This window comes from Gigantopelta aegis, chromosome 1 (genome assembly GCF_016097555.1).
Source record: "Gigantopelta aegis isolate Gae_Host chromosome 1, Gae_host_genome, whole genome shotgun sequence".
Classification (NCBI taxonomy): Eukaryota; Metazoa; Mollusca; class Gastropoda; order Neomphalida; family Peltospiridae; genus Gigantopelta; species Gigantopelta aegis.
Genome location: NC_054699.1, coordinates 16323643 through 16348898, shown reverse-complemented (window position 1 = coordinate 16348898; position 25256 = coordinate 16323643). Strand labels below are relative to the sequence as shown.

The following is a 25256-nucleotide window of genomic DNA, read 5'->3' as shown; positions in this document are numbered from 1 at the left end:
AGTAGACCGTGAAAAATAGGTCACAGTGACCTAGTAATAGTACACAACACACCACCATCCCAAGTTGTTCTTGCATGTTAGGTTTGATGATCCTGTATGCAAGATATGATCTGGACAAGGATTTACTGTTATGTACAGTAGACCGTGAAATGTAGGTGCCAGTGACCTGGTAATAGTACGCGACACCATAACATCCCAGACAGGATAGTACCTTCCAAACAAGAAAATCACATCCCAGTTTTAGTATCCATGAGATTGGAAATGTATGAACACAATACATGACACTTGATCAGAATAATTTGATTTTTATTTTCAAGTCTAAACATTGTAAAGGACTGCCTTGCAACTATATTTTGGACAGCATTAGCAAGACTTTCATTTTTATATATAAAACTTTTAAAAACAATTTAAACAAGTTGCTGCAGAACATTGAAGGTTTCCACATTTAATGCCGAAACATTTTTTAACATTTTGTTTTTGCATAAAATAAATTTAATATACACCAGCCTCCATTGTTCTGCTTTTAACAGACTATCGTTATGGAATGCTGTCCAGAACTTTACGAGACATTGGACCATTTCATTTGTTAGACATGAAGACATTTGATACTGCCATAGTATTTAAAATGGAAGGACAATGATTATCTCAACTTCAAGTTATGGTCGAACTGAGAATGTTACCTCTAGTATATAACTGCCAAAAAGTGGCATTAGATTTTTTTTTTTTTTTTTTTTTTTTTTTTAAATCAATAGTTTAATAATATTGTAATTTACTTCATCTACCAATCATTTTAATACAAAACATCCAATTTATTACCGATTTATCGGTGTAATCATGTGTATTGGATGTTTTATCTATGGCAGTTGTTATTTCCTCCAAACATTTAATATTGACATTAAGGTCCACAAAATGAGGGCCTTGGTTTAATATTTTCACTTTTTGTACAAACATCTGCAGATATTAAAATGTGATGGAAGAGGTTTTTAATTCACTCTTAAGATGATGATACCTGAAATGGTCCAATGATGATGGGAGAACAACAAATTAACAATTCACATGACACCTCCCAACAACACGAGTTATGCATAAAAGCTGGTTGGCAACCCAATAGGCAGATATTGAGTGTCCACCCAAGACCTATCCTTAAAATGACAGGAACTTCCAATGGCCTGCTGGGGAAAGGGAACCACATTTGCAATAAATAAAACATTATGTGCATCATTTGACGGTTTTTATTATTATTATGTAATAGGGTTACAATGTGTTGAGCAATATTGTTTGTACAGAGACAATAAAAATCTGTTGTTTTTTTCACAACAGTTAAATTTTGAATATTCTAAGTAATTTTATTCCTTTATGGAAAACATGCCATTAGTATTCAGGAACCCCTAGATATGTTTGTAGGCTTTAAAAAAGAAAAGAAAAAAGTATAAAATCCTAGATATAAAATAATTTGGTATGTGGAATTTTTTTTAAAAACAACACCGATGTCCTTAAACTTAACTATGTCCAAACATAACTTTAAATTAAAAAAAAAACAAACTCAAAGTACGTTTTTATGGGTGTGTGTGTGTGTGTGTTAAATCGGAGATGAATAAAAAAATTAAAAAACCCACTGCACATCTTTTAGAACTAGTTACTGTCGGCCTGAAGGGAAAAAACAAAAGGACACCTGTATAGTTTTTGGATATGCACTGAAGTTGGAAATACTGGATGGTTTTCATCTTTAAATTTTTCAACATCAGGTATCAAGCTAATAAGGAATGACATTTCTTATCAGGGCCCTTGCTTATAAAACTTTTAGAGAGTCCAGATTCAAACTTTGCTATCTCGCAGTGCAATGCTAAAAGACTTGCAAAGAGGATGCTTTGGTGTCTAGCAGAGCCTAAGAGACCTTTGTGAATTAGGCCCCTGGCCTGGTCTTTTAAAAAGCCTGTTTATAAACATTTCCATGGGTTCCATAACGATGCCAATAACATTAACGTCAATTCAGTAGTAGGTTTAAGGATAGGCTTCTTTTCCCCTAACAAAAATATTATGAATAATTTATACAAATTAGCACAAACAAGCACATTCTGTACAAGGCTGCTAAATAACATTTTTAATTTACTCAACATAAAACGTTTCCAGCATTTAATTCCTAAAAAAGTCAATACTTCTAAATAGTTATAAAATACTTTAATGGGATGTTTAGAAATATGTTGGGATTTTTGTGCTATTGGACATATCCAATATAAACATTGCACAACTAATTTTTTTTACCAATTCTGTTTAAAATGTAAACCATGTTTTATATGTGCATTTGTAATGAATAAAGTGTCCAGAATTAAGTGGATTTAACGTGTAGCCTACCATAATATATTTGGCGTCACTGATAATTGCATCCATAGATGTAAATCTCAATTCATGTTTAAAAAAAAAAAAAAGCTCATTTTTACCCCACATGCATATAAATGAACATTTATAGATGCAACTACAAATCAAGTTTGATTGATCCAAAACAGTTTGTGACAAACTGACCTAATTGTAAAAATGTAACATTCAGCTAAATTTAACAAATTTTGTAACATGTACGGAGATAAACATGCATAGGTGACACTATAAACCAAATTTTATTGGTCTAATACTTACAGGTTGTGAGACATGAATCTAATTAGAAAAAAAAAAAACCTTAAAAGTTGGAGCTTAACACGAATGTCGACATGGTCACCATTGCTGTAAGATAATCCCTATATCTCATGGTGAGACAAAAAGATGAAATCTTGGACATTTGTACAAAATGTTACGGTGATGTCAAAACAATAAAACCATGCAAGTTAAACTGTTGGTAACCTTTACAGGCCTCTGGGAATTGAGAATCTGCATGACCCATTTATCGGTTACACAAAAATAAATCCAGGTAAGCCATTTCCCTTTTTGCATAACCGCTATATCGAAGTAAATGGTGCTCCAAATTTTGTGCGAACAGAAAATAGGTTAGGCAAAAATTAGCAACGCGTGAATTTAACGATCATTCTCGCAATTTTCAGAGGCCAGCTTTATGTGGGAGATATCAACACGGTCAGAGAAACAAGAGGGTCAAAGGCCTGCTTTATGTGGGAGATACCAACACGGTCAGAGATACAAAAGGGTTAGAGGCCTGCTTTATGTGGGAGATACCGACATGGTCAGAGAAATGCGAGGGACATGTTCAAAAGTTTATCAAACATTTCTCAAATACCATGTAACTTACACCTGTAGTCAGTATGTTACTGAATAATATTAGAACATTCTTTTTTAAATTAAATATACTAGAACGTAGATTTACTTGGGATGTCTTGGACATCCTGTTATTTAAAAAAGCATTTAAAATGCATGTGCTCAACTAGTAGGAAAAAAACTTGTAACCTTGTAAACCCGGTTTAAATTCTTACACGTTTGGCACATGTATTCTGATAAACTAAATTTATTTTTGGACAAGACCAAGTTAACACATAGTGGTACTAGATTATCTTTTACTTGATATTTAGTGGAGTTTGTGTTTTTCACTTTTCCTCTAACAGACATTATCACTAGTATCATGTTTTTGCTATAAAAAAAAACCCAACTAAAGCACATTTATTTATCAATTCTCAGCTATTGAATGTCAAACATTTAGTTACAATTATTACCTTTTCATTGGTTAAATGGTCTCATCATTTATACAATTAATCATACTAAAATTATAAAAACTGCATTAGAAATTTTAAATACTTCTGGGACCGACGTTTCCCTCCTCCCTCCGACACAATTATTTCTTAATTTTAATATAGTTAAAAAGTGGAACATGTTACAAAAAATGTATTTAATGTTAAAAGAGACTATCTTGAGTTTGCAGCCATTGTAAGAGGTTTAGGACCAACAGCCTTTTTCATCAACTAAAATTACATATTTTTCAAAGACTAAAACGATCTGTCGACAACCTCCGGAAGACGGGAAAACTCCATAGTCACATCCGGATTACTGATGGGACAGCCATAAAAAGATTGAATGCAGAAGAAGAAGAAAGACAAAGTACATCTTAAATCTATTTTCTTCTTTAGAATACCAATCTGTGTACATCTAATGTGTATGTAGTCATGTAAAACAGTTTGTAGCAGGCACTGTTAATTTTACTTTGTGTGGTATATTTTAATGCGCACAAAATTCTTTCAGAAAATATTCAGTTTGAGCTCCTACAAACATTAGGACGACAACAAACAACTTGTTTATACAGACACAGATATTCTAAACAGAAAAATAAATTTAATATGTAATTTTAGTCATCTAAAAGGTAAACGAGTTGCAATGGCAGAAAACTAATGATAGTCCCTTTCAAAATGCAGATGGTCTCTTTAATTTATGCAAACAAATAGTCCACATGACTGTTTATAAGTTATCACACTGTGCGAATTAAATTAAAATCCTAATTAAATCACATAAAAAAGCCTTTATAAATCAGTTCTTTGAAAGACTTTTAAGTGAAAAAAAACAAAAACAGAAACAGGTGAAACAAATTGGTTACACAGAACTTATTTATATTAAAAAAAAAGACCCTACAAAAACCACACACATGCTTTAAGTATTATGTATTTTCTTTTAAATCCATCAGTCTTTCATTTTTTTTTTTAATTCTGGCTAACAAGTCGTATGGGGCAATTACAGGTTAAAATTCATTGGTAAAAAAAAAAAAAAAAAAAAAAAAAAAAAAATCCTCCAATTTTTTAATTCTTTTTAACAAACCTTGGGTCAAATGTGTATGTACATCTATTTATATATCTATTTATATATATCTATAATCTATATCACTGATCAACAAACGCAGTGTCAGGAGAACGAAATAAAACTGTGCATCTGGATACCGTTGTCTCAGTCGCAGTCTGTTTGAACAAACATTAAGCGTTCTATCAATGAAGCACTGTCCGTCACAGACGTCTTTGGGGGGCACACAGACTTGGTACACAATACAGATGGCACTTTCCGAGGATTTTCATGTCACGTTTTTTAGCGGCAGTTCAAGATGCTAGCTAAAAAAAACTTCGAGACATTCAGTTAGAAAAAAAGCACCAATCCTCTAGAAAGAAACCATCTGCAGAGAGGGTTGTTCCCCCCTTTTTCTTTCTTAACTTTTTTTTTTTTTTTAAATGTCTTCTGGTGACCGTCAAGTCTTTTGTGTATAAAAAAAGAAAAAAAAGAAAAAAAAAAGAGTTCTTCCCCAAGGTTATATCACCAAATCCAGTCGAACAATATAGCCAGGAAGAATTGATAGCCTTCATTCATTGTTATGTTCTGGACTAGGCACTTTGTAGTTTTCCGAATTTCTTTTTCCGCAAAGAATTCTCTCTCCCTCCCATTTCAGTAGTTCACAGTGTGGAAGTCGGGGGAAACCCCAGGCTGTTTAAATGCGCGTCAGCCAGTCATTCAATTTGGCTAGAATGTTGTCACTGGGTGGACATTTCTTTCTTTTTTAAATAATTAAAAAATATATTAAAAATTCCAGATCCCCAATGACAATCCAACGCAGATACCAATTAAGTGGCAAGTCAAAAGTCAGCCGAGGAGCGAAGGTCGTGGGAAAGTCTTCAATGTTGGCGTTATTAAATGCAGGTGCACAGTCGGCCACAAGACTCAATAAGGCCAAACTGTATCCGTCGTCAAAACTTGAATCCTTCTGATGGAATCTGAGCATTGGGATCAAACTGGTAGCCTTCGTTAGATGCTGTTGGCAGTAATGCTTCCTCTTCAATCTGGATACAAAAAAAAAAAAAATATGAAAAACTTCTAACAATTGTGTTATATCTATTAAGTTAAACAAAAAGAAACTTTCCAAAACATTTAATAACACCACTGATTCAAGAATTGCACATGACCATGATGATTTGTAAAGTATACTCTTCAAAAAAAGAAACGCAAAAGGGTACAAATGGGTTATAACTCCGATTTTATGTTTCCTACCGGTTCATGCTTTGTGAATATAAGGTCATTGCATGTCCCAAACACATTCCCACGGTTACATTCGATAAAACGCAGCTACTGTACAATAAAGTTCCAAAATGTGAATATTCACAAAAACGCAGCCACGTGCAAACCATGTCACCACTGCACGTGCGTTGTCTGCACGTGCAACATGAACACCGACAGTATAAAAGTGCAGGGTGTTCGCTTGCCTGGCCTCTGTATCTGGCCGACAGTTGACAATCCAGGACATGCCACGTCTCAGTGAACCGCAGAGAAACAATGCCATCGGCCGACTAGACGCAGGCGAATCCAGAACGGCCGTTGCCAGGGCATTCCATGTGTCCCCAAGCACCATCTCCAGACTGTGGGACCGTTACCAGCAACATGGATCAACACGTGACCTCCCTAGATCCGGTCGACCACGGGTCACTACCCCCGGGCAGGACCGCTACATCCGGGTACGCCACCTTCGGGAACGATTGACTACTGCCACCTCCACAGCCGCAGCAATACCAGGTTTGCGCAGGATATCCGACCAGACCGTACGGAACCGCCTACGTGAGGTAGGAATTCGTGCCAGACGTCCAGTTCGAGGTGTCATCTTAACACCACAACACCGTCGACTCCGACTGCAGTGGTGCCAGATTCATCGACAATGGCCTCAACTGCGATGGAGACAGGTGTGGTTCAGTGACGAGTCCCGATTTCTGCTCCGACGTCATGATGGAAGATGTCGCGTGTATAGGCGTCGTGGTGAACGTTATGCGGCAAACTGCGTGCAGGAAGTGGACAGATTCGGCGGGGGTAGTGTCATGGTGTGGGCAGCCATCTCACACACTGGCAGAACTGACCTGGTCCACGTGCAGGGCAACCTGAATGCACAGGGCTACATTGACCAGATCCTCCGGCCACACATCGTTCCAGTTATGGCCAACGCCAACGCAGTATTCCAACATGACAATGCCAGGCCTCACACAGCACGTCTCACAACATCACCGGATTTGAACCCAACTGAGCATCTATGGGACGAGTTGGACCGACGCCTCCGACAGCGACAACCACAGCCCCAGACCCTGCCCGAGCTGGCAGCAGCCTTGCAGGCCGAGTGGGCCACCATCCCCCGGGACGTCATTCGTACTCTGGTTGCTTCAATGGGTAGGCGGTGCCAGGCAGTTGTCAACACATGTGGAGGCCACACCCGGTATTGACTCCAGATGACCTTGACCTTGGTGGTGTGTCCTATCACTTACTCACAATGGACTAGAGTGAATTGTGAACAATCCTGCAACATTTGGTAATTATCGGACTCACCATTCAATAATTAAATCAATTCTCCAAATGTTACGACAATGTGGTTTTGTGTTTCTTCTTTTGAAGAGTATATATTTCAGAACCCATAACACAGTGGCAGTATCATTTTGTAATACCACAATAGTTAAGTTTGTTTTGTTTAACGACATCACTAGAGTACACTGATTTATTAATAATTGGCTATTGGATGACAAACATTTAATAATTCTGACGTACAGTCTTAGAGAGGAAACCCAATTAATTTTTGCCATTAGTAGCATGGGATCTTTTATATGCATCATAGAACATACCATAACCTTTCATATACCAGTTGTAGTGCATTGACTGGAATGACAAATCATTTGATAATTCTGACGTATAGTCTAAGAGAGGAAACCCAATAAATGTTTTCCATTAGTAGCAAGGGATCTTTTATATGCATCATAGAACATACCACAACCTTTTCCATACCAGTTGTGGTGCACTGACTGGAATGACAAAGAGCCTAATGGGCCCACTAACATAATTGATCCCAGACGAACCGTGCATCAATCGAACACTCTACCACTAGGCTACTTCCAGCCACCTTCGAGAAGACCATATAGAGACATTTAGATGTAAATACTGTCATTATCTGTTTCAATGCAATGGTAGTAACAAATACATACCTCTCCAGAGAAGAAATGATCTATTATTTCATAAGCAAGTTTATAAATGTCTTCATTTTCATGGGCTTGCAAATGTTCTATTTTATCTAGACCTGAAAATAAACAAGCAGGATGTAATGAATACAATTTACCTTTTTTTTTATTTCTTTGTTTTTTATTATACAAGTCTAAAATAGAATTAATTTTTTTTTTTAAGTTTTCTACAAATCAATATTTCATGCTAACTGTGGTTCCGTTGTCCGTAACTTGTTTTGAGTAATTTATTTAAACAAGCATTCTGAGAGTAAAGCTAAAGCATAACATCTCCCCTATCAGACCCAACAAATTTTCATTTCTCCCAAGTTCAAGGGCCATAACTCAGGGACAAATGAGTAAATAGCCATGATCTGTAACAGTACAATATCTTGAGGCATTGTGAAGAAAAAAGTTTGGATTTTTTTTTTTCAAGTTCATGGCCATAACTCGTCAAAAATGGGTAAACATCCATGAAAGTAAACTTGATCTGTAACAGTGGTATGTAATAAATAGAGATTATTATACGAGCTCGTGTGTCGTACGGATTTTATGAAACGAGTGTCAGGATTTTTGTATTGCCCAAGCGAGAGCGAGGGTAATACATGAATCCTGACACAAGTTCATAAAATCAGTACGACTCTCACATGAGTGTAATAATTTCTTTATTATCCATATTATTATTGTTGTTTTCTTTATGAATAACAAGATCCAACCGAAAATGTTTCAGCCACAACTAGAACGAGACGATGTCATATTTCAAATGCACAGTCTGAGCTAGGACTGGAGAAGCAACGTCATGTTACGACGTTGCTTCCCAAAATTACGTCATCAAACTTGTTACTACACATGTGCTTCGTATTATTATTATTATTATTATTAACTCGGTTATGTTGAACCATATAGATAATAAAGCTATACACAATTTTTTTTCTTAATATCTTGAGGCAAAAAAATTTAAATAAAAAGTCAGAAAAAATATGTGACAGACAAATGGACACAAAACCTATAATCATCTCTGGTTGGACCGGTAGGGGAGTAATAATTTTTACAATACGTAGAGACTGCAGCTTTAAAATCAAAATCGTTCTGTGACTTGGGTTTAGCCTGTATTCTCACAGATTGATGACTGGCTAATGGTAATAATGAAGCTACCAAGTTTACCTCCGCATTCCTCTATCATTTGAGCTATAGCCTCCGTCGTGTCTCCCGCCAGTTTCAAAATGTTATTAACACCATCGAGCACAACATTGACCACCTGGGCATCTTTTACCCCGAGCAGGTTGCAGAATGGGTCAATGACCCCTTGTTCAACAACATAGGCAACCTGCAAAAAGAACAAAACAAAATTCAGGGAAATAAAACACATTTGATTTTTTTTTTTTAAAGAAATCTTTAAAGCTGAAAATTCATCTTACTCTTAAATTAAAATAATTTTTTAGCATTTCATATTAAATCGAAAAAAATAATTAATGCAAAAAAGGTAAAATCAGACCAAAAGACCACATGCCTGAAAATTATTCTAAATCCAATGAAATATCAATTTGTGATGAGATGCCAATTAGCATTATGTTACTTGGGCAGCTTTCTGAATTTAAACCCACATGCTCAACAGTTTTAAAATGTGGGATAAACATGCCAATGGACCAAAACAAAAGTTGGAAACCTTGAAAGCTGGATTGTTATTTTGTGCATTCAGTCAAGGAACAAAGCCAAGAACATCTTTAAGTCTATCAATGTAAAAAAACAACAAAAACATGATGTTGAAGCTCTGGATACATTAAAAAATCCAACAAGTATTTTAAAACATCTGCTTAGTAATTTGTATTTCGTAAATATGTGGGGCTTGATTTAGCTCAGTCAGTTGAGTGCTCGCCGAGTCGATCCATTCAACTGCGTGGTGTTTTTCTCGTTCCAACCAGTGCACCACAACTGGACAAAGGCTGTTGTATGTGCTTTCCTGTCTGTGGGAAAGTGCATATAAAAGATCCCTTGCTGCATCATGAAAAATGTAGCGTGTTTCCTCTGATGACTGAGTCAGCATTACCAAATGTTTGACATCCAATAGCCGAAGATTAATTAATCAATGTGCTCCAGTGGTGTCGATAAACAAAACAAACAACTAATAAATGTGTCTTCATACCTGTTCTCGTTTACCGCTAATTGTTAAATTGCTTATTGCCCACGCCGCTTCCTTTTGTGTCTGGAAATCTCCCTGCAATGACAAATTTAAAGACAAGTTGGTTCACATTCTTCATAGCTTCAAGTTTCATCAAACACTTCCAACAATTTCCTATATACTCATGTACTGGTCCAAACAACCCAACAGCCAATGAAATGGCAAGAATCTTCCTTTATGTAAAGGGTACCAGCTTCTGAGTAAGTGATTATTTCCTCTTTCTCTCTGCAGGGGAATATAACATATGAAAGCAGATGACTGCTAAACAACGTAAATCTACTCCCATCTGATGTGCTTTGTGGTATCTGCCCATACGGAATAATTCTGTCTTGTATGATCACATGATCTTGTTTTCAAAAGCATTTTATTATCAGCCTACACACACATATTTTGACAATGTTTTTTTTTAATTTAACAACAAAACACTATCCAGAAGAGAAAAGTAAACAGGTTTTTTTTAGTTTATTTTTTTTTTTTTTAGCCAAGACCTTTATATTTATTTCATTGCATATATATATATTTATTTATTAAAACATAATTTTTAAAAGTATTTGTACAATTAAAAAAATTTTTTTTATAACTTACCTTACGCAGGTGATGGATTATTAAAGGAATAAGACCTGCGTCTATCACAGCCTGTACTTGAAGCTGGTTGCCAGCCGTTATGTTTGACAAAAACCACACCGCCTCCTGAAAAAAAGAAGTAGTAGTATTTTACATAATGGCAATCACGGCTTGCTCCGGGTGCTCAGAAAATGTCGCCAAATATCTACAAATTGCAAAACCTGTAGCCATTTTCCAAGAAAAAATCAATTATCACACAAATTTTTTGCCAAATTAAAATAAAATTTGCCAACTGTTCTTAAAATTCGCAATTGGTGAATTTGGCGAGTGGCAGAGCTAGCCCTGGCAATGAATCATACATTTTTGTCCCATTATTTGACGACAACACGACCAAAGGCAAGATATGCAATGACAGCTCTTATTTTGTTTGGCCGATTAAACTAAATTTATGGCTAAACAGTTAAAAAGTACACTATCTCAATATTTGCATACAACACTAAAACACTAGACCAAGACCACTGCAAATCTGGAAACTGATAAATTTATAAAAACAAAGATAAAAAGTTAGTAATTTTATACAATTTATTGTTACATTATAACAAATCTTCTATTTTAGTCCATTTAATGATGAGAGCAATTCTTTGCCTTGCATCACTTCCGGAAAAGATCTTCAGCCTGCTCTGATTTTGATCATGGCAAAGAATGCTGAATTAATCTACGACAGCATTATGAGGTATTTATTTGGCTAATGTCTGTATTAAACTGCAATCGCAAGATGGTCTGAATTTTGAGGAGTAGACATCACACATGAGATAACCCCCACATCCATGCCAGACTGATCAGATCTGTACAAGTCGGTAATCTTGTCATGTACATTGAGACTGGAAGACGACACGGACAGCTGGACTAATTTAGTTCAAATCATTGACTGACACAAAGCAGTCTCATATGCACTCCTTTTTCAGAAAGCATTCTGGTCCAGACACATCCATGTGTACCGTGCTAAATAACATTCACACATGTACACACACATATATACAGATTGGCAATACCACACCCCCCCCAAAAAAAACTAATGAAGTTTGTAAAAATGAAAGAAATTGTTAAACAAGTTCATTTTAATTATCACCGGGTGAACAGCAGTCACAAAAGCACCCATCACACATTTGTATCACAATCACACAAACCTATGCCACGCCCACACAGAGACAAGCACCCATTTGTGCCAGCATCAGTACAAATCTTCCTCTCTTGTCATCATTTCAGTATGGCAAGATTTGTGTGCACCATTCATTCAAGGAAAGGATTATTTCTTTAATTACACCTCGGGACATTTTCAACTATAGTTACGTGGTATTAATGAACGTTAATGGCACCACAGCATGGCTAATGGGTCTCTGAACAATAAAGAAAACATTTTAATAGGTATATTTTTTTCAAAATAGGCCTAAAATATTCACAATACTTTGATAATTTTAATAAGACACTGAAAGTAATGGGATTAAAAGTGAATAAATAAATAAATAAAAGAAAACCAAATTAGTATTTGTTTCTTTTATTGTTTAGTATACATGCACTTGGATAGTTCATATTATGGCTTATTATCCATGTGTGTTAACATAACAGTTAATAATAATCATACGAAGCACACGTGTAAATAACAAGTGCAATGACGTAATTTTCGGAAATGACGTCATAACATGACATTGCTTCTCCAGTCCTAGCTCAGACAGTGCATTTGAAATATAATGTCATTTCGTAGTCTCCTAGTTGTGGCTGAAAGATTTTGAGTTGGGTCTTGTTATTCATAAACAACAATAATAATATGGATAATAAAGAAATTATTACACTCGCATGCGAGTCATACTGATTTTACAAAACTCGTTTCAGGATTCATGCATTACCCTCGCTTTCGCTCGGGCAATACAAAAATCATTGACAAGCTCGTATAATAATCTCTATTTAGGACATACCAGATGTGAACAAGTTGGAATGGGAAAACCCCCCAGCTCAGTGAGAGCAATAGCACACGTAAGCCATTTCTTCTCAGGCGAGTGCTCTATTCTATCCACATTAAGGTTTAAGTTAAATTTTTCGTATGTACTGAAATTGAATTTGCCAACAGTATACAGGCCTTTTTTTTTTCCAGGATACTGCCTATAAAGATGAATTAATATAGATATTTTGAGATTTCATCTGTTAATCTTACGCTTCCGACCCAAAATATGGGATTCACGTAAGAACAGTAATAGTGCTAAATTCACAGCCTGTTATCTATCTTATAATATAATAAAACTCCTTTCTCTATAACAAACATTACCTTGTTTATTTTTTCTTTCGGATGGGTGAGAAGTGCATGAAAATGTGAAAGGGCGTCAGAATTTAGGACAATCTGTGTCTGTTCGTCCGTTCCTGTCACAATGTTACCCACCGCACGCAACGCTGCCGTCTAAAAATGAAACAGGAGTACATTAAATGAACAGAATACCAAAATAGAATATTACACGTGCAATTATTAGGGTTCACCCTGTCCATTGCCAAATTAGCCAATTGCTAATTTTTATATAAAGTGGCTAAAACATTTGGTCTTTGGCTATAAATTACTCTTTAAATTTACTAAATTGTAATAATTTTTAAGGAAATAGTCTACGTCTGGCTAAACCAAAATCCATTCCAGTGTGAGCCTTGAATTTTATCATCATTAAGAGAAGAGAATATCATAACAGAATATTAAGCATGTCATATTAACGTAATTTATTCTCTTGTGATAGACAATTGTTTTAGTAATTAGTTTAATAACATTAGCACACTGTCATAATTACATACATATAAAGGTAGTTGATTTACTAAATGGATTAAAAAATAAATACTCCCCTTAAAAAATTAAGCAATTTAAGGTTTTTTTAATAAATCATCTTTTTAGCTGTATGTCAACTTAGTACAACAATGTCAACAATATATCATACACGTCTGTGCAAAACTTCCCAAAATGTCGGAATCATAAATTTACAATGGATAATTATCTCATTGCAGTTTCAACTTAAATGTCCATGATAAATTGATAAATGTTTCATTTTATTTGGCGTGGGATTTTTTTTTGCAGGGGGTGGGGAAGTATATCGCCTGAAAATTTACAATTTAATTTATCTCAAAGTGTATTTTATCCAAACATTAACAGTTTTATCCAAACATCCCACAAGTTGAAGAATTGTTTTTTTTTTTTTTAAAGCTAATGCTAGCTATTATGTTTGCAAATATGTTACTTGAAGAGGAATATTTCAAGTTGTTGAAAATAAAACCCTTTAATTCTTATGAAGGTTTACTGCCATGCAGTTTTACCCGTAATATTTTTAAGTATTAAATGTTTTTAGTAAGTAACGTTTACCTGAACTTTGACGTCTGCATGACTAAGTAACGGAACTAGGAAAGGGACGACACCCGAGTCTATCACCATCTGAATCTGATCGTTACCGCCGTCCGTTAGATATGACAGAGCCCACACAGTGTCAACTAGAATCTGGAAACAAAACATTGATCGAAAATTTAAATAAAATATCTAGCATCAAGAATACATTTTATACTCCACTGCCCAATTTCACAAAACGCTCTAAGCTTAGTTTTGAATGTAAACGTAAACCCACAATTAAACCACAATTCTTATCACTATAATAGTACAACAAATATAGTTACAAGAATGCACATTTCATTTTCTTTTGTCCTTAAAAAGCTCCATCTTCCGTAATGAGGTAATTTTCTACCTAAAATAGATACCAGACACATGAAAATGTATGGCCAGTATAATTGCTAGTCGCAGATGTAAACTTACAATGTTTTGTGAAAAATGGCTTTAACTATTTATCATCCATCTTGATCTCATCATTGAGGGGAGTGATTAATTGCTCCCTAACTTAAATTATGGGAGAGGGGAGGGGGAAGGGGTACCATTTAAGATATTATCCTAATGAGCCGTAATATTTAATCTATTTGTAGTACTCTATTTGTAGTACTCTTTGAACCAGTCTATGGGGAGTAATGGTTAGACAGTGACCACTCCCATTAAATGATGAGGTACGTACTTTTTTCTCTCGAAAACTTGGTAGACTGGAAACCCGATACCACCTAGCAGGGCTATGCAACATTAAATTTACGTTAACATTGCAAAACTTCATAAGATAACTAATTTCAACACAAGTTTCAGATAATTGATTAGGTAATGCAAACATAATTCACGTAACCATTGTTCGGTTTTACAAATAACAAAATTCACGGAAACATTTGTATTATAACCGGACAAAATTTCATCAGCATTTAAATTCATTAATAATAAAATGATACGAATCCACCTAATCCCCATGCACACCACTCTCAATAATAATAACAACCCAAGCTGGCAGGACTTACATTCACATCTGTATGATGGATCAGTTGACAGAGTGCTGGAAGAATTTCTTTTATCGTTTCCACCGGTGGCGGTGGCTCCTTGTTGCGACACAAGTTGACGATAACCCAAGCAACGTTTCGTAGAAAAGGTAAGGGTATACTGGGATTGATGAAAGCAAGTAGTGGTGCCACAGCACCCAAGTTAATTACATAATCCCTGCATTGTGGCCCGTCGCCTGAAGATGAAGAAATGTTTTATTTAAAGACACACTAAACACATTTTATTTAGTTATATGGCATCAGACATATGGTTAAGGACCACACAGATATTGAGAGAGGATACCTGCTGTCACCACTTCATGGGCTACTCTTTACGATTAACAGCAAAGGATCTTTTATATGCACCATCCCATAGACAGGGTAGTACATACCACGGCCTTTGATATACCAGTCGTGGAACGAGAAATAGCCCATGGGCCCACCGACGGGGATTGATTATATGAATTAATAAGGGAGATATGAGCAGCAATACATGAAAAGCAGGACACGATAATCTAGTTATGGTATGTGACACACAACCATCCCAAGTTGTACTTGTATTCAAGGTGATGCAACGTTTAATAATCCTATATGAATTGATATTTCTATGGAAACAAGTTTATGGACCGACACCACCATTTTTGGGCTATTTTCCATGTGCACAGTTTTGACACATGGATGCATCAGAAAATAATTTCAATGGTTTATAAATAGCAGTAATGTGTATGTAAAACAAATAAGAATAGAATTTGTTGCATTTAATTTTATTTTGATTACTTTTACCTTTTATACAAGTATATAAATTACAGCTACCAAATGTCACAAAATACAAACCGATTATATTCCCCAATGCCCAAACTGCCTGTTCACAGACATTCTGGTGCTGAGAGTGAAGTAATCTTAGAAACAATGGAACAGCTCCTGTAATATAAAAATAAATAAATAAATAACATCCATTTTGAGAGTACTGCTAAAGCAATATATGTCCATTACCAGGCCCAACAAATTTTCCTATCTCCTAAGTTCAAGGACTAGCACTCTGGAAAAAATGAGAGGAAGAAGAAAATGTTTTATTTAACGACGCACTCAACACATTTTATTTTACGGTTATATGGCGTCGGACATATGGTTAAGGACCACACAGATAGTGAGGGAGGAAACCCGCTGTCACCACTTCATGGGCTATTCTTTTCGATTAGCAGCAAGGGATCTTTTATATGCACCATCCCATAGACAGGATAGCACATACCACGGCCTTTGATGTACCAGTTGTGGTGCACTGGCTGGAGCGAGAAATATCCCAATGGGCCTGACGGGGATCGATCTCAAACTGACCACACATCAAGCGACCGATTTACCACTGGGCTACAAATGTAATAGGAGGAGACATCGATCAAAGAAACTTCTCCATTAAAAAGACTGCCTAAAATATGCTGCTATTTGTAACATGTTTAGGACTAATAGATGTTTTTGAACCATACAAATTAAGATATTAAATATTGTAGTCATCACATTGTTTGTAACAGACAAACATTAGGAAGGTAAGACAGTAATTGAATACACACACTCCAATATTTGAAACAACAAACTGTATTTCATATGTAACTTTGTTCATTAAAAAGGCTGTATTAGAAAGAAAGAAAGATTTTATTTAACGATGCACTCAACACATTTTATTTACGGTTATATGGCATCAGACATATGGTTAAGGAACACAGAGTTATTGAGAGAGGAAACCCGCTGTCGCCACTACATGGGCTACTCTTCCAATTAGCAGCAAGGGATCTTTTATTTGCGCTTCCCACAGGCAGAATAGCACAAACCATGGCCTTTGTTGAACCAGTTATGGATCACTGGTCGGTGCAAGTGGTTTACACCTACCCATTGAGCCTTGCGGAACACTCACTCAGGGTTTGAAGTAGGTATCTGGATTAAAAATCCCATGCCTCGACTGGGATCCGAACCCAGTACCTACCAGCCTGTAGACCGATGGCCTGCCACGACGCCACCGAGGCCGGTAGCTGTATTAGAAGAAAACAAACTCAGGAATGTCGCTTTAAGAGCAGATTCATACAACTTACTGAACAATAAGAGTACTCACCAGCAGCCACAACTGCCTGTGTTTGCAAGGAGGTCCCGGAAGCAATATTTGTCAATGCCCATGCTGCTTCAAACTGTAATGACGGACTGAAAAATAACATAACAATAAATTATATTTAACCAACCATTCTAATGGTTAAATTAGATTATTCACAAAGAAAGTTTGAAATCTATTTTAATTTCTGAAGCACAATTAACCTTTGGAATACTGTCATGCAAGTCAACACAATGGGTTACTCTTTCCGATTAGCAGCAAGGGATCTTTTATATGCAGCATCCCACAGACAAGCTATTACATACCACAGCCTTTGTTACACCTGTCATGGAGCACTGGCTGGAATGAGAAATAGCACAATGGGCTTACAGACAGGGATCAATCTGACTGAATGGGCTACATCCCGCCTCATTTTCTTGAAAACATAAACAAACTGCACATATACTTACTTGTCATCTTTCATCAGACAGTCGACAAGAATGGGGAGAATTCCAGACGATATCAGATCATCAATGGGAGGATTTCTATCACTTGATAGGAGCTTCCTGTAAGCAAAAAAGTAACAATCTCTTGCATTATTTTAAGTAGATAACACTAGTTTTTTTTACACAACTATCTTTTCTATTTTGCATAAAAAATGTCTTTAAAACTAATACAAATACCATGACAACCAGAAACACATTAATAATGTAATTAGATTTTCAAATATATTAGATTATGAAGTCGTCAAAAATGAAGTCGATTTATAAATGGTGCTCCATTTATCAAATTACTGCCATTTTGTCTAGCTCACAATATTTTTTACTGAAATCAAACATTATTTATATTTTATTCTTTAGATTATCCATTTCCGTAGAACCGAAGTGTTTCTGGTCATCTTGGTGTTTCTAATACCAAAAATTTCATTTTTCATATTTCTAAAGTTTTAGAAGTCGCGGTTTATTGATTCGAGTGCTTATCTATTTTTAAGGATTTCTCCCATTTTAACATCATAGATTCTTCTTTCACTCTATTGTAACTTTATTCAAATAAGTTACAGGTTTGTAAATTAACTAAACTTGGTGTCCATTTTTACGGGTTAAAACTAAGTGCGCCCCCCCCCCCCCCACACACCCCACAATCGATGATGAATACCCCCCCCACACCCCCCACAATCGATGATGAATTTTCACAATCGATCGTCACATCGGTTGAGCCAAACCGATCAATTTTACTGTTACGATCTAGAAGACTACCTGGCGGCCTGGACGGCGTTCAACTGAATGGTGGTGTCGGTGCTGTTTGCCTTCTCCACGATCTGCTGCAGTGTCTGCGTGGTCGGCTTCTCGCTATCCTCAGAGTCCGTGCTGTCCTGGGCCGGAACATTTCTCCGCTTCAACACATGCTCATCACGTTTATTCTGAAAAAACCCACAAAAAACATGTTTGGACCAAATAACAAAAATAAGTGTGGTTCCGGTTACCCGACCAACCAGGGTTAATTTAATGGGGGCTATGCGGAAAACTGCTGCAGTGCCAAATTCGAGAAGTGTCAAGGGGTGTCACGATACACCGATGCATCATGGTACTACTGCTGATGATACAATACCACTGCTTGTGTATCGATTCCTAATTTGACCATGTATCGAATCCTATTTTAATTCCGTATTCATTTACCAACATCAATTTGCCAAAACCAGTTTGACAGATTTTAGGAATTGAAAAAAAAGGGTTACCTACCTTAAAAAATGTTTTATCATGTAACCAGAACTACACTTTTTTTTTTAATTTGGTCTTATATAAATTAACTCTGATGCCACATATCCATATTGAAAATGCATTAAATAAAACATTCCATCCTTCATTTAATATAAATACAAATTCAAAAAAGATTGTTTTGCTTTCTTTTTTAAGTCCACAAAGACAGGAATGAGAGCTGCAAATGACTGATCATGTGTATGACAAAATGGCTGCTAAACCAAACTAAATACAGACAATAAAATAAAAATTAGTCTTCGACTTCACCAATTCCCAGTCTTCGCCAGGAAAGTGATTATTCCTGTCATGCTTCCCTCCACACTCGACTGGAAAGTTTTAGAAGAGCAGCAATTTGATCACCTTGCAATCACAATTTTAAGGAATTTTATCTGATATGTCATGTGACTGCTTGCCTGGCATTATTTAAGGAAAGAAAGAAATGTTTTATTTAACAACGCACTCAACACATTTTATTTACAGTTATATGGCGTCTCGACGTATGGTTGAGGAGCACACAGATATTGAGAGAAAACCTGCTGTCGCCACTTCATGGGCTAATCTTTTTGATTAACAGCAAGGGATCTTTTATATGCACCATACCACAGATAGGAAAATACATACCAGTTGTGGAACACTGGCTGGAACGAAAAATCGCCCAATGGTCCCACCGACAGAAATCAATCCTAGACACATCGTGCGATCAAGCCAGTACTGTACCACTGAGCTACATCCCGCCCCCGACATTATTTAAGGAGAATCATCACTATCACTGCAACTGATCAGTTATGTTTTATTTGTTCAACCACATTATCATTTGCCAGCACCCACTTAATAAATATTCCAATTTTTAACTGTTCTTAGAAACAGTGTAAAAAATATACACACCGAAATGTTTGGATAAGAACAATACATACCTTTCGAAGTTCAATAGTGACTTCAGTTCGTCGTCTTCTCATTTCCTTTAAAAGAAGAAAAAACAAAAAACACCATTAAAATCTATGCCTTTTCAGTCACCAGAATGACAAATTCCATTTAAAGTTAAAAACATTTTGAACATCACTAGCCATAGGGATGTCATTTAGAATAGAAATACAGGGCTTTAGACTGTAATATTAAAGTTGAGATGATATATGTTGTGCCCCAAAAATATATGCCATGAGAGGATCATTTGAACCATGTTTGGTTAAAATCTCCCTGGTGGAACGCAAGAAAAAGTTGAAAATGTCTCAGGCTAATAAATTTCAGGGTGACCATCTTGGATTTTGAATCGGCCTCCAAAAATAACACTTGGTCTCAGTCATGACAAGTCAGCCTCATAAAGAAGTCAAAAAATTTTCGGCCGATCAAAGATCTTGGAGTTCCAATCAACCCAAAAAGTAACAACTTGGTTAAGGAGAGCATTTGTACCAAGTTTGGTTGAAATCTGCCTGGTTAAACTTGAGAAGAAGTCGAAAATGTCTTGGTCAACCTAACGCCAGGTTGGTCATGAATATTGGATTTGGAATCGGCTTGAAGAATAACAAGACTTAATCAGTTATGAGATGATTTTTGTATGAAGTTTGATTGAAACCTGCCTGGTGGAACTTTCATAGTAGTAGTAGTAAAAAAAAGAAAGAAAAAAAAGAGTATCAATCAATGACCAAGGGCTGCCATGTTAGATTTTGAATAGACCCAGGGAAAAAAAAATGATACTTGGTCAGAGCCATGAGAGGATCATTTGGTCCACGTTTAGTTGAAAACTGCCAGGTGGAACTTGAGAAGAAGTCTTTAATGTGAAAAGTTGACAGACGGAATGACGGACGGATGCTGGAAACTGACATGACATAAGCTCCCATGACGCTTTCAGCCTTGCCAGTCAATAAAACTAAGAGTTTTTTTAAACCTCAAACATGAACAACAGATAAATATGAGTTTTTGTAGTTAAATAAATTATCAGAGGTTCTAGAATGCCAGGCGCTTCCCCAGAGGCACAAGTTATAGCTCCCAGCCAAGTGTGTTAACCTAAGCGCAATGACATCATGCAAATGTCCTTAAATCAACTGCTGCTACATTTTATCTGAATGTGTGTGGCAACTGTCAGTTGTAACTACTGAGGTATAACCTACTACAGTGTGCGATTTTGGTTTAAAAAATTTAACTGTCATAAGGACTCCCTGTTTGCAAATCTTAAGAGCCCGCCAAGAACCCAGCAAGCCCTGCCACATGTCTTCAGTACAACAGACGATACACTAAATGTTTTGCATAAAACCATGTATGTTGACTATGTCATTTCGAAGAATCAATGCTCATATGCTAGCCATGCTAAAGAGTCCTACATGATTTTTGCGAGCCTCTGGCTCCCGGACTCTCCTCAAAATCACACTAGAAATGTGAAGAAAAAACACAATCATGTAAGTTTAGAGGATGACCAGGGCTCGCGCTGTCGGTAGCCAAATTAGCCATTGGCTAATTTTTACAAAAAATGGCTAATACAATTTGCAAGTAGCTAAAATTTTGGCTAAGCCATTTTCTGTCTTCTGATGTGAACAAACGGTTACATAATCTATCTGACACCTCAAACATAATAATAATACCAAATATTCAATTAGCGTAATAGGGATCTCGCGACCAGTAACAAAAAAATGGTGTCATGCAGAATTCAGCGTAGGCCTTATAATGTTTTCTTATTTCAATAATCGCGGTTATTAATTTTAACGGCATATATTCAACATGTATGACAGCAATGTCTGGAAGATCTGTAACTTGTTATTTTTACTTCGTAAAATCTTTGAATCAAAGTAATAAAAACAGCCCGACAATGCGTGTAAATTTTAATACACATGCCAGTTCAGGGCCGAAAGACATGTAGGCTAACTCAAGGGCCGAGTTCAGCCAGACCGAGCGAAAACAAAACGTTCGCTAGACTGGTTTGTGCGCTTCACGTTAAGCCAAATGGACATGATGAACACCAATCAAATATTTCGCGAACGTTAGGAAGAACGTTCGTTGGCTAAACGGAGGATAGCTCTCACGCTTCAGAGTCAGCCGACACCCGCGTGTCAAGAGACATCGTTGCGGACATTAAACAATACGATTACGAAAAAGTAAATCTTGATGTAAATTTGTAGAAAAACAATAGTTGTTCGCATCAATGAATACCTAACTGCAGTTTTGTTTATTCCTTTGTCTTTATTAATTATGTACCCATGGTCGAGAGCACGCACGCAGATCGCGATAAATGAAAATGCAATATTTATACAAATTCTTGAAATTGCAGTTAAATGTACACTGAATAAAAGTAGTTTACAATAATCATATTTATTTGATAATTTTAGCTATAAATTTGTAAGACTGTGAGATGACATTTAATAAGTTAGTTGATTTTAAAAAGACCGTAACTTTTAATTTTATCAAGGTTTTTTTTTTTTTTTTAATGGAGTATACTGTGAAATCGGCATTCTTAGCCGAAGTATTTGGCAAGCAGAAATCACAACAAGCATTTAACACGACGCTGAAATCAACAGCAACAACATGGCACAAATTATGAAATTGTTTGGGGTTGGGGAAACCAATTTAACCAAATTAACATAAAGATTGCAATTTAAAGAAGTAATGAGCTCTATATAAAAAAAAAAAAAGCTCTCAAATTTTTATTTGGGAAAAAAAGGAAGAAAAAAAAAAAAAAAAACCTCTATAAACATCCACTCACCCCCATATTTCTGTATGTTTGTTAATTTAATGCCATAGGCCTTAGAAGTGGGGGTGGGTGTATGGGGTACTGGCTTCAAATTCTGAAGATAATGCATAACCACATCCCCACCCCTCCCACTGAAAAATCAAAGTAATATATTAACTGCCCCTACCCCCATTGAGGTTTTGTTATTCCTATTTATTCCAGTTTGTAGACAATTAGCTGAAAAAGATACATTTTCATATTCATATATAAATACTCTATACAGTACTGCGTAAAAAAAAATTGGCTAAAGCATTTTTAATATGGCTAATAAAAATTCCATTTGGCTAATATTTTGGCTACAGGTATTTTTTATCCAGGGTGAGCCCTGGATGACCCAGAAAACAATATTGTTATTGCTATTTTTTTTGGCTTTATTACCTATTACAATTGTGTACATTTGAAATGTGAGTTACATCAAATACCGTTCAGTCATTTTCATTTGCTGCAAAAGTCTGTTTTTAAAAATTAACGTCAGTGGCCGATATACAATGATTAACAAATTCTTAAAAGTCCTGGAATACTGCTGCCCAATGCCAGGCCTGCACATATAAAAATTGAATGTAATCTATATAACAGGCTTCGTAAAAACGTTCATCAGGGTATACATGTACATAAAAATTCATCAGCAAAGCCGTTTACGCATAAGTGTGCATATGATTTTTATGGGTTCATACCCAGGCAGATGAATGTAAAAGGAGTAACAGACAATACTCTTAATTAAATTTGAAACATACTTACTGTAAATAACATTAAAGTTCATATTTTATTTTGGGGGGTTTGTTTAGGCAAAGCACCAGAGTTGCTTAAGGGGTCTGGGGGCATATTGATAAATAAAAAAAAGCTACCGGTAAAAAGGGGGGGGGGGGGGGAGGCGACCCCCAAGTGGCTACGCGCCTGTGTGATAGTTTCTGTTAAAAATGTGTAATGAAGTGTTAACCAGTAATACCGTTGTTTTTATACATATAGTTTTGGACTGCCTGTGCTATATTGGTTAACATTATTAGTAATGAGAATTAATTTAGTGTTATGGTATGATAATTTTTTCCTTTGGCCGTTTTTGACCATTTCCTTTGGCCATTTTCACTTGCATGTTCAGGGCCGTTTCATCCTGGGGCCGTTTTGACCGCATACCCTCACGAAATCGCGATTGGAGTACTTGCGTCATTATTAACAAATCTTCCAACAACAACCTTCAAAACTTTCCCTGCCATTTTATATTTTCTAAATAGAGGGACGCAACGTGCCCTGCACATTAAGAAAAGTATGGACTTAATGTGCACCCTGCACTAGTTATAGTACTAGTTATGAACTGAAATGTTCATAGTTTCGGTAGTGACAGTCACGTGGAATTAAGTCTACCACGATAATACATAGCTCAGATTCACAATATCACATCACAACAAAACGTTCTTATTCTTAAAGCTATACGTAAAATCATTGAGACAGATAAATATGGTTTACCTGCGAATAAATAATTTTGGCGATTAACCTTAAAACGAACATCACAAAAAGAAAAAAAAAGAAAGAAAACGTGGTCATATTGTTTTACTTAAAAACTCAAGATAGCAACTCACCTCGGCATCTTTTCCCTTATTTTTAAAAAGATGGGTACGTGGTTTTAAAGGAGGCTCAGCAGACATGATTATTATTATTATCTGGTGTGGCTAAAAAGTAATTTTTCGTAAATGTTCTACGCAATTTGTCCCTTCTTAAAATGCCGGACTTCTATGGTGGCCAACCAAAGCTCCGTTAAAAGCCTGCGTTTGATTGGTTGACTGGATCAAATTCGTAAATCCTGAAAAAAACTATTTTATTTATTACTGAATAAAAATTAGTTTTAGTTTAGTAAAAAATAAATTGTGGCAGTTGTAATAAACAAAAGGTATAAAAGATACATAGAAAAAATGTAATTATAATTTTTTTTACAATATAAAATAAAATAATAAAGCCTTGAACATTGAACCAATGAACTGTATTGTTACAAGGAAAGGCATACGAAATGCTGAGGTGTCACATGGCCTTTTATTTGTGCTAATGTAATACAGTATTTTTTGGTGAATTTGAAGTAGGCCTAGAATTCTTCTTTTATCACAAAGATTAAATAGTTTCTCAAGTAGACAAGCTTTTTGTGTTCTTTGTATCGAGAACACCCGTTAATAGTTTTTATATTTTTAATATTTGTTCTTATGTTTTTCAACAAATTTTAACAGAAAAACTAAATCGATTTATAATTTGTCTTTACAAAACAATATAGTCTAAACGTATTTAAAGGGACACATCCTAGTTTCAAGCCGTGAAAATTTACACTAACTTTAATTAATATACAAACCTGTAATACATTTGGATAAAGTTATAACTGAGTGAAACATGAGTCTGTGACTTTGAAATGGTGAAATACCCTCTAAAAATAGACTAAAACTCGACTCCATAACTGTTATTTCTCAGACGCACATGCGTTTTTAAAAATATGAGAAATGCATTTTGCGATATTAAAAACACCAGGATGACCAAAAACATTTTGAATGTACAGAAATTGATAATGTAAACCATAAAATCTAAGTAAAGTATGATTTCAGTTATCAAAAACGGCTATAATAGTAAAAAATATGCATTAGTGTTTAAA

At 35.8% G+C, this 25256-nt stretch overlaps 1 protein-coding gene across 1 annotated transcript; it reads right to left on the bottom strand.

Annotated features, from left to right (window-relative positions):
- Positions 1-289: 289 nt before the first annotated feature.
- On the bottom strand, positions 290-24355 carry LOC121371183 (importin subunit alpha-4-like). The gene is made up of 14 exons (XM_041496892.1): positions 24208-24355; positions 19833-19877; positions 18418-18581; positions 17632-17727; positions 17189-17274; positions 15922-16008; positions 15070-15284; positions 14054-14185; positions 12989-13117; positions 10690-10794; positions 10069-10140; positions 9090-9252; positions 7914-8005; positions 290-5744 (listed from the first exon to the last, which is right to left on the bottom strand). The coding sequence occupies exons 1-14, from the start codon at positions 24271-24273 to the stop codon at positions 5652-5654; spliced, it is 1545 nt and encodes a 514-aa protein (XP_041352826.1). The 5' UTR covers positions 24274-24355; the 3' UTR covers positions 290-5651.
- Positions 24356-25256: the final 901 nt, after the last annotated feature.

What these genes read in the sequence shown, in the direction of transcription:
- LOC121371183 (XM_041496892.1), bottom strand. Translation starts at nt 24,273, where the DNA reads ATGTCTGCTGAGCCTCCTTTAAAACCACGTACCCATCTTTTTAAAAAT. An exon ending in TAATCCATCACCTGCGTAAG is followed by an intron (nt 10,141 to 10,689) that starts GTAAGTTATAAA and finishes TTGTCATTGCAG; the next exon opens with GGAGATTTCCAGACACAAAA. An exon ending in AATGATAGAGGAATGCGGAG is followed by an intron (nt 8,006 to 9,089) that starts GTAAACTTGGTA and finishes GTTTATTTTCAG; the next exon opens with GTCTAGATAAAATAGAACAT.